The 13,310-nt window shown below is 38.3% G+C and overlaps 1 protein-coding gene across 1 annotated transcript in view; it reads right to left on the reverse strand.

The window, feature by feature from the left end:
* The window catches only part of LOC106927460 (neurotrypsin), a 31,851-nt gene extending 25,187 nt beyond the window's left edge, over positions 1–6,664 (reverse strand). The window contains exons 1-2 of the mRNA XM_015003048.2: positions 5,091–6,664; positions 552–594 (exon numbers count right to left, since the gene is read on the reverse strand). Coding sequence (XP_014858534.2) covers positions 552–594; positions 5,091–5,189 — 142 coding nt within the window. The 5' untranslated portion in view covers positions 5,190–6,664. The remainder of the gene's footprint in view (positions 1–551; positions 595–5,090) is intronic.
* Positions 6,665–13,310: the final 6,646 nt, after the last annotated feature.

The raw sequence follows: 13,310 nt of genomic DNA on the forward strand, positions 1-13,310 counted from the left end.
ATCCATTTCCCAGCCACAATGAGCGTTTGATACGGTTCACACTCGCAGGCTTGGAGTCCGTGTGTGTGTGTGGCAAAGGCATTTTCCTCACAGAAATTAAACTAATAACCAAATGAGGTCATTTACAGCAGGTTTTAATTAGATTTTTGGTCACGTTTTGACCTAGGCAGGTGCTGAAGGGGTTTCTGAAGAGTGCCGAGGCATTCCCGTGACGGGAAGGCCGAAGCTGCTGATGGATGGTGGGTTTGGAAAAGCATTAAGCCTGAATTTCCCTCGTTTATCAGCGTGGCGTAAAAACAGAGATATTCGCCCCACCCCCATCGTTGTCAGCATTATGGCTCCCAATCTTCTCAGAGACGCTCAGGAAAGAAACTGAATGAGGGGTGAAGAGAGGTGCAGGCTGTGAAGACGGGGAGATTTAAGACATGGAGGTGTGCTTTTATGCTGTCTGAGTCAGAATGTGGGATAAAATGGAGAGAAGGGCTGAAAGAGTAAAGAGCGATGGCGTAGGAGAAGCAGGCGGAGAAACGGACGGTTCACTTCCCGCCTACCTGAGTTCTGCACCTCGTTGAGGTAGCTGTCCTGAGCCACCATCTGCAAAACGAGACAAAACATTAAACAGGCTCATTTGGATTACATTTGTAAGAGGAGAACAGAACATGTTGGGATGTTGTACATTTTGTTGGAAAATTATCCTCTGACAGAAGAAAATGTAAAAATAGTCGCATCTCTTGTGGAAAATTCACATTTTGCAAATTTTTGTACTTTTATTAAAAAAAAAACAAAAAAAATAGCCCAAGCGTTTCAAATAACCATTAAGTCATTTCTTTGCAATAACTTTATGTTACATCACAGTTGGTGGGCACTTTGCTGTTAACACAGAGCTCCAGCATGTTTGGTCAGCTGGTTTTTCCGCTGCATGTGCTGTATAACGGCTGCTAGATAAGACAAGTGTTTTGTTGCTGACTTACTATCAAGAAACCACTTTCTGCATTCTTGCTGGTTGTGCAGGAAGCTCTACTTCTGCTTTTCAAAGATTGACAGTGGTATAATTGACATTCACCTGCAGCCTGCACAGATTTTAGCTGACCCTCGACCTGTACAAGTCCTGGATGGAGGGAAGGTCAGCCATGTTGGTTCTTCTGTTAGGTTTCCATTAACTTTTCATTGAAAAAGCTCCGGAAGCTTTTACTATTAATTTGTGAATGAGTTTCAGTTCTAGTGAAAACTTGACATGCTATGTCTGCAGAAACACTTAATGCACACAATAAGGACACTCACCAGCACTGGAAAGCATGAGATGTTAAATGACTTGGATTTTATTTGTGAGATCAGGAGACAAACACACAAGGACATAATCGCCTCTGTGGAATAACTGCAGCAAGGCCGATGAAATGCAACCTGCTTCACCTTCACATGGACGATCTCTGCTGCCCGTTAACTCCTCCTCTTCATCGCTCAGCATCAACACACTGCACACACAGGGCCAGATCCAAGGGTGTCCTCTGGGGGCCCTAACACCCGGCCACGCTGTATTTAATTTTATTAAGAACATGCTGGCAAATTCAATTTAATCAATTGTGATTTAGAAGCCCAAACATCAAAAAGATGAGATGAACTTTGCTTCAAACAGAAGCGGCTCAAACTGGGAGAGTAGTGGAGAATATCTCAAGAGCTCCCAGTACTGAACACAAGAGCTGGTGGCTCATTCTTCACTTTCCTCCTTTCTTTATAAGACAGGGCATCAAAACAGTTTTCCACATCCCTCTGAACCCGGCCCTGGTTACCATCTTCACTTTGTTTCACTAAAATAAGTAAAACTGATGTTTTATTGAGTTGCATGTTGTGACTTTCCTCAATCACTCATATACACAGTTGGTTTTAGGGAATTTTCTGATCTCTTTAGCAACATTTGCACCTCAGTAAAGCTGAAAGGTTGACAGCAGCTGCCATTTTTATACTACTGTGGTAATGCCCTGCATCTCTCAGTGGTCTATATACAGATTTAGCTTCTCGCAGGCAAAATGTTAATAGAGACATGAAAGGATGGTTCTAAGGCTTGTTATGTAATTATCAGTCTTATAAATATTAATACAAGTGAAGATATAGACACAAACTGTTGTATGGCAGTAGCTAGTCCTGTGTTAACAAATTTTGCTGGATGATAAATTGTCCCATAAATTATTGCGATAAACGATAATATTGTTGTTTTGAGACCATTTTCAAGTTATATAATAATAATAATGGCAACAATGCAAGTTCAGCCTCTCAAAAATAATTTTGTAAAGAAAATTTAAGACTGGAACTATTTCTTTTAAAAAAAAGAAATAAATAAACCTGAAGTAATAAGCACACAAAATCAAAACCTTAAAAGAAATCGATTATAAAATCCCTGTAAACAAAAATGGAAATTACCGAGCTCATTTTAATATAACGTGTGATTAATTTATTGTATGTTTTAATTTTCATCTAAAACACCAGGACAAAAACACCACTACATGTTAAAGTAAAAGATTTTATATTGTTATCAACAGCTATTTAAATTCAGACATTGGGACTGGATTTGGACTCAAACATCCAGAATTGGACCAGTTTGAGAACAGTTAGCATCTCAGCCATTGCCATTTAAATCAACTGTTGGTACAAGCTGCAGTGCAGACCATTCTGTTGGCCACTTATATTACTGGCTTGCAGCAGACGAATGCTTGGCACTTTAAATATATGAGCCTGTTGCAGTCCAAGAACTCGTTTGTGATGCTCATAATGTGCAGCTCTAGCAGAGACTGAAGATCTTTTCCGTTTCTCCTAAATGCCAGACAAGGAAAAACAATAAAGTGTGAGTCTTCGCCTGGTCACCATGCAATCATTTTCTAACTCTGCATCATTTCAAATATTCTACAAACCCAAGCTGCTAAGATTTCTCTGAGGAAACAGCCGTATCTAATGATTTCGAGCGGGAACAGGTGACCTGTGGTCGTAAAACACGGCTCCTGATATTTCCATTCGTGTCAATCCCTCGGCTCGATTACGGCGGTAATCTGTTGTGACGCCTCACAGCTGCGTCCACTGCACCGCCATGCAAACATGCAAACCACCTTCTGCAGAGGCTAATAAGCTACAAGCACATCAGGAAGGAAGAACCAACAGAGAGATGAAGGATCAGAACCTTATTTTCATGATTATATTAAAGGTGACCCATTATGCTTCCTTGAACAGGTTAGGATCAGTCTAAGGGCGACAAAACATATTTGTTACATTTTTTGCACAAACTCATCAATCAGTTCAACCTATTTTGAGTTTCTTTCAGAATGATCTGCTTTTAGGGCTTCTTGTCACTTTAAATCCAAATAAACTGCTGCTGGCCACGCCCCCAACTCAACGTTTACACTCACACAAAAAAATGGCTGCAAACAGACGAGCAATTATACACCCATACATCTTTGAAAACAACAAACAAGGAATCAGCAAGTGGTTTCTGAATGGTAAGTCAACAACAAAACACTTTTATTTTTCCAGCAGCCATTGTACAGCACATACAGCAGTAAAACCAGCTGACCAAACGTGCTGGAGCTCAGTTGGAGTTGCTAGATAACGAGCAGAGCTCCAAGATGGTTGCCAGGTTACGGGCAGTGCCCGCTGATTTGTGACTTAAGTCATTTGAAACGGCTCCTTTTCGAGACACCAAAACATTTTTTGTAGAGACCCAAATGAAAAGCATTTTTATGAATTCTGTATAAAAGGCTCCTTTAAAAGAAAGCATTTAAAAACACATTTGTCAACAAGGACAAGGGCAGTATTATGCAAAATTTAGCTAAATTTAGCATGAGATGTTAAGCTTTACGTTATTCTCTCAGCAGAAACATACCTGGAGTGTTGCCTTGATTCTTTCATGCATGTTTGAGAAATCATCTAAAGAGGCAGTATTATGTTTTCCAGAAACATAGGGCCATTTTATAGCTCAACCAAGTAACTGTGTTACCTTCAGTTGTTATAAAAATGCTGTATATACCATGACTTCCTGAATTTGTAGCTTTGGAAAGAGCAGAAGTTTTTAAAGAGACAGAGGCCAGAGGAGACAAAGGTTCAACATCATTTTTATAACAACTGAAGGTAACATACTTACTTGATTGTGCTATAAAATTGGCACTATGTGCCTGGAAAATACATAATACTGCCCCATTAAAGTCTTTAATTGTTGTTCTGACTGTAAATGTGGGCGTGTTTTCAAAAGCAGCTATTTTCCTGTAACCAACTTCTAACCTGAAGACCTGCAGAATATGAATGTGTTCGTGCCTTTCCCCTTTTGAAGAGTCAAATCATGAGTGTAACCGGATGAATTCATAGACAGTGAACTGGAAACTGTAAAGTTTAAATTAAGAAATGATTCAGTTACATTTATTTATAGAAACTGTTTGATTTGCAGCTCAATGGGGAATTAAAAAACAATATTATTTTGTGTAAATCAGTGAAAACAGCCACGCAGCATCTGACAGCAGCACCTGTTCCCCTGCGGTTCTTCTGGGTTAACTTGTCCAGCTTTGACCAAACCGCTGTGACAAGCTTCAACCAAGCGTGCGGGGTTCATCTCTGCAACACCTGCATGGACCAGAGGAGCCACCGATGGCTCCGTGTCATGATATCCCCTCCGCTGGAGGAGGAGTGGAAGGAGGTGTGCCAGGCAGCGTTCATCTGCCACTGTGCATGCATGGCTTTGTGCCTGCGACGCAATCAATAAAGTCTGTTTAATTAAGCTGTGAAACATGCCATCAGTAGCTGGATAAGATGCGGATCTGCTGTTTGTTAACGCCCCGATATGCACCTGCTTTGTTGGGAATACTTCCCGCATGGATCAGCGGTGGATAGGTTGTGTAAAAAACAACAAATAATCCAAACCTAATCTCAGTTATCAGCCTAATTGAGGTGGGGTTGTATTAAAACAGGGGTGGAGGTAAGTAGAGCGTGACTATCTCGGGATTAAATGGTTTTTTAACAAAAACAAAAAAAAAGAGCAGAGCGTTTAAAACCCCCATAAAAATCAGGCCATATTGGGGTGAAAAAAATGCACCTCATCGTACAGTAGCCCTACGTACCTCCGCAAACAGCGGCAGCCAGAGGCAGGCGCTTCCGATCAAGCCTAACATCTCCCGGCTGGTGAGAGCCATCCTTCCCGCCCGGTGTGTCCGTGTCATAGCCGCGGATCCTCTCCCATCTCTGGCTCCAAACCTGTCCGGGAAGGTGCCGAAGCGTCGTCCTTCCTGCGCTCCAGCTGCTGCCGGAAATTAAGTACAAATAAAAATATCTATCTGTGCCGTGCAGAGTGAGGATGTAGATGTGGGAGGTTCAGGGTGCGGCACTATGAACGGGAGGGAAAACACACACAGACGTCCAATAGTGTTGAGATCTGCAAAAAGCTCCCCCACCTCTCTCTTTCTCACTCTCTCTCTCTTTCTCACTCTCTCTTTTTTCTCTTCTTCTCCAGCACCGAGAAAGTGATTGATTCCTGCGTGTTTGTCACTTCATCTCATGCGGTGCTGCCCAAATAATCTGACCTCTTCTGTTGTAAATGCAGTAAAATCAGAGCTCCACTCCGGTCAGTAATCAGCAGGAAACATAATGATAAATCACTTTCCTTCCACATTTAAAATTACTCACCGATGCATGATTTTACTTATTTATTTTACAGTTTAAGAAAGTGTGGCCTGCATTTGTATTATTTGCAAAATGGCTGAAGCTCAGGTTGGATGAAAAGTATATGTAAACAGCTAAAATTAAGTTTCAACCTATTAGTAATTGGATCGCTAAAGGTGATTATGAACCCGGTGAAGCTAAAACTGCCACTTGATGAGTTCAGGGTGCAGACAAAAAGGTTTTTTGTTGTTTGGGTTTTTTTTTTTAATCAAAAATGTAAAATGTGTATGTATTCTGTACAGTTTGTGCTTAATTACAGCTCTGACTGTGTTGTTTTTTCAGGAGATGTCTTTTTTTTTTTTTTTTTTTTTTTTTGAGGTTGTGTAAACCAGTTAACGATTAATCAGCTACTAAATTAGTTGACGATTTTTAGGATCTTCTGATTGCAGCTGGATTTTATTTAGGGGTATCAAGGTACGTTTTGGTGGTAACTTAATTGGTGTTTTCTTTAGCAGGTTTGCAGATCTCTGCTGGTTGATGTGAGTTGGAGAAAACCAGGCTGAAGATTAGACTGTAGACTGAAGTGAGCATTTTGAAGGGTTCCTGTGCAGAACAGAAATTTGTTGCAGCTTCTAGCATAGAAAGAAAGTCTGGCCAATTAAATGTTATACACTAAAAGCTCTGCAGTTATATAGTTGGCTTTATTTCAGCCAAGTTGGACAATCCGGCACAGCTTGGGAGTCCTGTTTCCTTTTTATATAAACCAAGCTTTCTGTCACACAAAAACTGTTTTATAAGATGTAACATGTTTGATTTATAAATACAGTTTATAAGTCGGTTTTATTAACTAAAATAAATACTTTTGTTTTCCTCTTCTAACCCCTTTAAGTTTCTGTCTACTTTAAATAGGACCTGCTTAAAAGAAACATGATGTCAGCAGCAACCCGAAGCTGTAAATTTCCACTTTTTCTCAGGGTTTTTCAAACAAAAATAATGAACACTTTTAAATAGTCATATGGGGGGAAAAAACAATATATTTGTCAAATTTCTGTTTTTACAAATAGCTTTTATACTGGTTTGATGTAATTTTAATGCAGTAACCAGAATATCATCATAATAAACAGAATTAAAGTCTTTCAATTATGTGTAAGTAATTCATATAACATGATTCACTTAGTGAAAAAGCTCCTGAAATAAACGGACTTTTCAAAAATATTCTAATTCATTGAATGAGTCTGCAGGTATTTCTTCCATGAATTAAGAAATTGGTAAATCAACTGGAGATTTAAAGAAAAAAATATATACATGTTTAGACTTTAGCGGTTAAATAAAACATGAACATTTTCAATAAATTATCCACCAGAGAAGATGTTTGTACATAAGACTTGTACATATTAAATCAACTAAGCTGCTGAGGAAAACCCCCAAAACTGCTACAATGTTTCCTCTGTTTGCTGTTTTTATGCATCTCTGTGATTACTGAAGACTGAACAAAGCGGAAACTGGCAGAAAAGTGGCTTCAGCAACACAAAGATTGACCAGATAGTGACAAGATATCTTTAAAAAAACAGACATTTTCTTTTGTAGCTGTCGTCAAAATTGTCTGAAAGTGTTGTTTGAAAATGCTGCATTTGAAGACAAAGCAGGAAGAAGCATTTCCCATCAGTGCAGATAAAAAAAGAAGGGAGACGACTGGCAGATTTTGTTTTTCTCTTTACTCAGCAGTTGGACTGAGCCAGAGAGAAAGCATCAGCTCGGCCGTTTCCTGCTGCCGTGAGCATTTCTCATCTGAACAGATGCACAGAAACGTAAAAGCACAGAAACGGCTATGATCAGCTGATGGACAGGAAGTAAAAACATGATTTCACATTTGAAAATGGCTTTGATGAGATGCTGTGTCATGTGTTTGTTTTAAAGAGGGAAAAAATGTGAGGAAAAAATAGATTAGAATTGAAAATCTGATATTTTGTTGTTGTTTTTTAAAGTCCAGCCCTAGCAGATAGAGAAATAAATAATAAGACAGCTGAAACTAGAACAGTTTGTTGAACTTATTAATAAAATCTTAAAAGGTCTCAGATGTGATATACAAAAATGTTTTGATGATCTGAAAGATTTCAGCATTAAATATCTGGACCGACAACGTCAGTATTTTCTTGTCAGCGTTGCTCTAAATCTCTGCTTCATGTTTTCATACTGAACTCGAGTTTGGTGCTTTTTAAAAATAACATTGCAACAGTCCTTGCATTAATGAATAGCAATAAGCGTGTGACCTAATTTAAGTTGAAATATTCTTACAGAAAAAAACTTTTAAACATAAAAAAGCTAGATTTTTTTAAAAGAGCATGTTGTATTTTGTCACAGTGTGTCTGTTGTGACTCAGGTGTCCCTTTCATTCATAGACAGCAGGAAATATCTGAGCTCTTACTCATTTTCATCATGTTTTTTTTGCACTTGCCAGAACAGCCATCATCATTCTCACACTGAACGAACAGCGTGAGATGTCTCCGTTTTCCAAATTTTTCTTCTCCAAACCAGCCGCTTGGGCAAATTTCTATCCCTGTGCCTTTGCAATTCCCTGAAGCTGTGTGAGAGAGATTAGCTAAATTCATCTTCACAGAGTTTTGTTTTACCCACAAGCCCCAAGGCGGGAGATTACTTGTGAAATTAACTTTTTTTTTTTGGTTTAAAGTTTCCCACTTCCCTCTGCCAAAAGGCCTTTGATGTTGCAGCTCACTGATAACACAAATCCAATTTCCTCTTATCGCAATTCCCAATATTCTCTTATCAGTGTTGCCATCTAGAGATTCCCTGTTATCAGAGTCTTCTTCTCACCATTTCTCTTCCTCCCAATTTCCTGTTTATTGCATTCTGGGTGAGTAAACAACACAGATGTACCTGTGTGAAGCGACATCTGCCTTCCTCTGATTAAACTTGCAGCAATGGGAACTTTTGAAGTTCTAAGTATTTTATCTATCTACATGTATACAACATCCTAAATTTGCACCCTTGCATATTGCTTTCGTTCTGCTTTTTTTTTGTACACTTATCATCCAGACAAAAATACCCAGAGTAAATACAAAAACAGATTTTAAATATTAATTTATTCATTAAGGAAAAGGCTGTTAAAACCAATCAGATCCAAAAGAAATTGCCTACCTACCTACTTGTGCCGCATTTAGAGATCACACCTGACTACAAGCATTTGTGCCCTGTGGATGAGGGTATCCGCACATCCTTAAAGTCTTAAATTAATCTATCTAAAATTAATAAATTAAGTTCTTCTCATTTTTTATTACAGAAAATGTAAGTTAATCTGAAATACGTCAATATAAAATTTTGTGATGGCAAAACTATTTTATCTATGTAATTTGTTTTTCTTGTGGGACTTTTCTGTCAGGCAAACATTTGAGACACCTGCAGACGTATTCATTGCGTTCTGGCTGCTAGGCTAACACAGGCTAGGCTAGCTAACAATAGGTTGTTAGCTAACCTATTGGATACGTCGTATTTACCCCTACGATGTGGGGTAAATACGTGTTACCACAAAATAGGAGGTTGTGGGTGGAGAAAAAGCAGAACACTGAGAGGAAATAGCGTAACTGTCCAGACTTTTATTCAATCTTCCTTCAGCAGAACAGAACCAGTCTCTGGCCTTCATTAAAAAAAAAAACCACCGAAGAAGAAAGAAACAGCTCCTCTTAAAGGTACAGCACAACTTAGCTATCGATCATCTTTAGTAAATAACTGATCTTGTACCCACATTAATTGAAATACAAAAACAAATCATCTTACACTCGTCACTGGCTCACTTCTATTGCCAACCCGTACAGCTCTGGAAAAAATTAAGAGACCACTGCACTGATCCCCATTGAAAACCTCATGGTTATTCCACCAAATATTGATTTCTGAACTCTTACTGAGTTAAAACATTAGTATTGTTGTTTCTAAATAAATATGAACTTGTTTTCTTTGTTTTCTTTGCATTATTTGAGGTTTTTATTACTTTGACCATTTCTCATTTTCTGCAAAAACTAAGTTTTTGCTTGGAATTTCAGAGAGCTGTATATTTATTATGTGCAAAAAAACCCTCTGTACTATTTATAATAGATTAAATTTTATTTTGTGCATTTCTGTCATGATAAATACATTTCACTCATAATGGTCTTAAAAAGTCTTAAATTTGAAACATGCAGATACTCTGTGGGTGAATTTTGGCCATATTTTCAGACATATTTGTTTTTTCAAGATCAAGCAGTCAGATTAGGTCAGGTCACTACACTTTATATGTTTTTTTTTCCTGTCTATTGATGTGAAACATGCAAGTGTGACAAAAAAGCAGAAGAGATCTATAAGGCAAAAAAAATTTTCACAACACTGTAAAGGATGTATATCTGTGGGAAAAAAAATTGTTCATGTACAGTATGCAGTGTGTTTGCTTGCTTGTGCCAGTATCTTTGTCCTGAACCTATATATGATCCCGGACGAGACTTGACATCACGGGAATCTTTGCCAAACGGCTGGTTGCTATGGCAACGCAGCATCCCCTGCTCAGCACACGAACACAACCATCCTTGTCTGCTTGTGTTCGTGTCCAGAACAAAAGGCTGAAAAATCATTCAACAAAAAAAAGGACAGCAGAAAAAATAAAATGGCTCTGCGCCTGTCACAGTTAATATATACAAAAAGAAAAAGCTTTGAAGATGAAATTTGAACACACACACACACACACACACACCGCACGCACACACACACACACACAGACATATTGAGGATATGTATTGAGTCTGTGTTATGGTTCTACCCCAGAAGCGCATCCTTAAATCCCATTACAGCCCCTCCCGACTCCCCCAACAATATTTAGAGGTTCCAACTCCCACAGCCAAGACAGTTGGTGGAAACGGATCAGTAAAGCCCCAAATCTCTCTTTTTAACGACTCATTACCAGTTTCTGCTGCACATTATTGTCACCACTTCAGAGCCTCAGCAAGAGGCATCACCAACCCAGATCGCCTCAGGGAAGAGGAGTGGCAATCATCTTATTTGCCTTGCACACTTGCCTGTAATATTTCATTTCCCCTCTTTAGTTTATCTGCCTTTATCATTTGCTCTCAGATCCATTATTGTTCTTCTGTCTCAGAAAACATGACTGGAAATCTTGTTTTGCCAAATCCAGGTGAATTAAAAGAGCGCATGGGGTCTCACTCTACTGTTTGTGACATTTCACACCCCATGAAATCCATGCTGGAGATCAGCAATAGTAGAAAGGAGGAATAAAAAAAACCCCACCACAGCTGGAAGTGTGGGTTGAAGAAGCACAAACAGTATTGATTGCGAGGGAAAAGATCACAGTCATCCTGTCGTTCTGAGAGGCCGAGTTCCCCGCGGAGGAATCCTGCTTCTTCTTCCTCAAATCTCCCTGACAGCCGCAAAACTGAAACGGAGAAATCAGGGAGGAAAGCTGAAGCAGGAATCGAAAATAAGATGAAAAGACTGTCTCTAGGAATGCCTTAAAGGGGAGAGGCTTAATGTGGGAGCAACTAATCTACAGCCTCTGAATAATGTGATCTGGTGAGCAGGAGGTGAGAGACTCAGATAATCTGTGAAAATCCATTCACACCCAGCTGCAGGTTGAAGTCACAGCTGATAAGCTGCACCTTTATGTCTGGCCTGGAAATATTGCATGACAGACACAAATCCATAAAGGTGATATTAGAATAAAATCAAAAAAGTTTATTTGTTTCACTCATTCAAATCAAAAACTGAACTGAACTATTATACAAATGCATCTTCCACAAAGTGGAGTCTTTATATTTGACAAAAATTTGCTATTGAGTCTTTGATAGGAAATAGTCAATAGTGATACAATAAAGCTGAATTTTTCAAGCAGAAATTTGGTGCTATAAACAACATTAAGATGTTGGTTGCTCACTGGATTCTGTAAGGAAACATTCTGATGGAAAGATTAGTGGAAGGAAAAAGTGTGGTAGAAAAATGTGCACAAGCAACAGGGAGAGGCACGACCTTCTATCCATTCAGCAACACCACCAGAAACATCCTACAAGAAGGGATGAGCTTAAAAAATCCACTGAAAGGAAAAACTCTAGTTGAAAAGGGTGCACAAGAAATAGGAATAAGCAAAGAGGATTGTGTAGCAAAGAGCAATGAATAGTTTTGAGCAGGAAAACTATTCGTCAGGAAGAACTCAGGAAGAGTTCAGAAATCAATATTTGGTGGAATAACCAATGGAGTTCAGTGCAGTGGGCTCTTAATTTTTTCCAGAACTGTTATATAGCCAGGTACCGAAAGAAAATTATACTAAATCAGCTATACAGTCAAAATGAAACAAGTGCTTTAATACAAGCGTCTTGGTGCCCAACTTATCTTATTAGCACCAGAGAAGAAGAAGTTCCACTAAAAAAGTTGTAACTATTGGTGTAGGTGGAAGCAGCAGAGCTGAAGCTCCAGCTGAGTAATCATTGAGTCACTCCATGTGAAATGTTATAAAATACTCGGATATGAACAGACGGATGTCCAAAACCCAGGAGAAAAAACAAAGATCCCGAGTTAATAACAGTTTCAGTCTCTGCAAGATTATTGTTTGTTTTTCTCTCATCGCAGCTGAGTCATAACAAAACCCTTTTTGTTATTTAAGGTTTCTGTGAGACAATTTGTTATATAAACTTACCAAAACGTAAAACGCCATAAGAAATAATAAGATGGATAAAAATCTCCCATATTTATTGGCTCAAGATTATCAAATAATTTATGATCAGAAAGACGTTTCCCCAAAAGAACACATCCACCAAAGGAAACGTTTTTTTTGTTCTCATCTGAAATCAAGATCTGCTTCTGCAGCTGATGAAATACTTGATTTACTATGATCTGTGGATTAGCTTCCTTTGGTAATGTTGTTTTATCTTTTTAAATGAATAAATTTACTGACAATATCATATTCTCTTTGTCTCCAGACTGAATAAAGGATTTGTAGTTGAATCCAACTCCCTTGAGAAGAGAAATTAAACAGAAAATGAAGCTACAGTGCCCCCAACTGGTAAGAAAGAGTACTTACAATGGCTTTGCGGATTTTTCATAAATTGAATCACAAACTTTTTTCACATTTTTGTGTGTGAAATATCCAAACACTTGTTACTGAAACTGTATAAAAATAACATTTAAAATATAAAGCTGATTCTAAATTTTGTAGTTTTTCAATTGGCACAAAAAAGAACAAACAAATAAATTGTATGTCAATGTAGAAACAACAAAATAAGGTAATTTAAAGTTATCTTTAATTTATTTATTTCTGCTAATTCCTTCTTTCAAGCCTAATTTCATCCCTCAGAGCTAATGGTATAATGACGCTTAATTTCTTACCGGCCAGAGCCACCCATGGTTTTTTCTGAAGACTGAGCATAATGAGGGATTTTACAAAATATGTAAATTATATGAAATAGCTGAAGTTTACAGAAGTAGTGTAAGGATATGTGTACATTTTTAAGGTTTGAACTGCTTTTCTAGCTGAATGCATGTGAAAGAGCTCAAAGTTTAAAAGTTGAATGGTTGAAATAGTACAAAGTGAAACAATTTGAGTGTGCGTGCTGCTAATAAAGAAAAACAGAGTTTCAAGCCAGAGGGGGAAGTCCAATATGTTGTTGGGGTCATAAATGTATATTTTTAAATAA

The sequence above is a fragment of the Poecilia mexicana genome, unplaced genomic scaffold (assembly GCF_051168715.1).
Source record: "Poecilia mexicana isolate PSO_F unplaced genomic scaffold, ASM5116871v1 scaffold_19, whole genome shotgun sequence".
Lineage (NCBI taxonomy): Eukaryota > Metazoa > Chordata > Actinopteri > Cyprinodontiformes > Poeciliidae > Poecilia > Poecilia mexicana.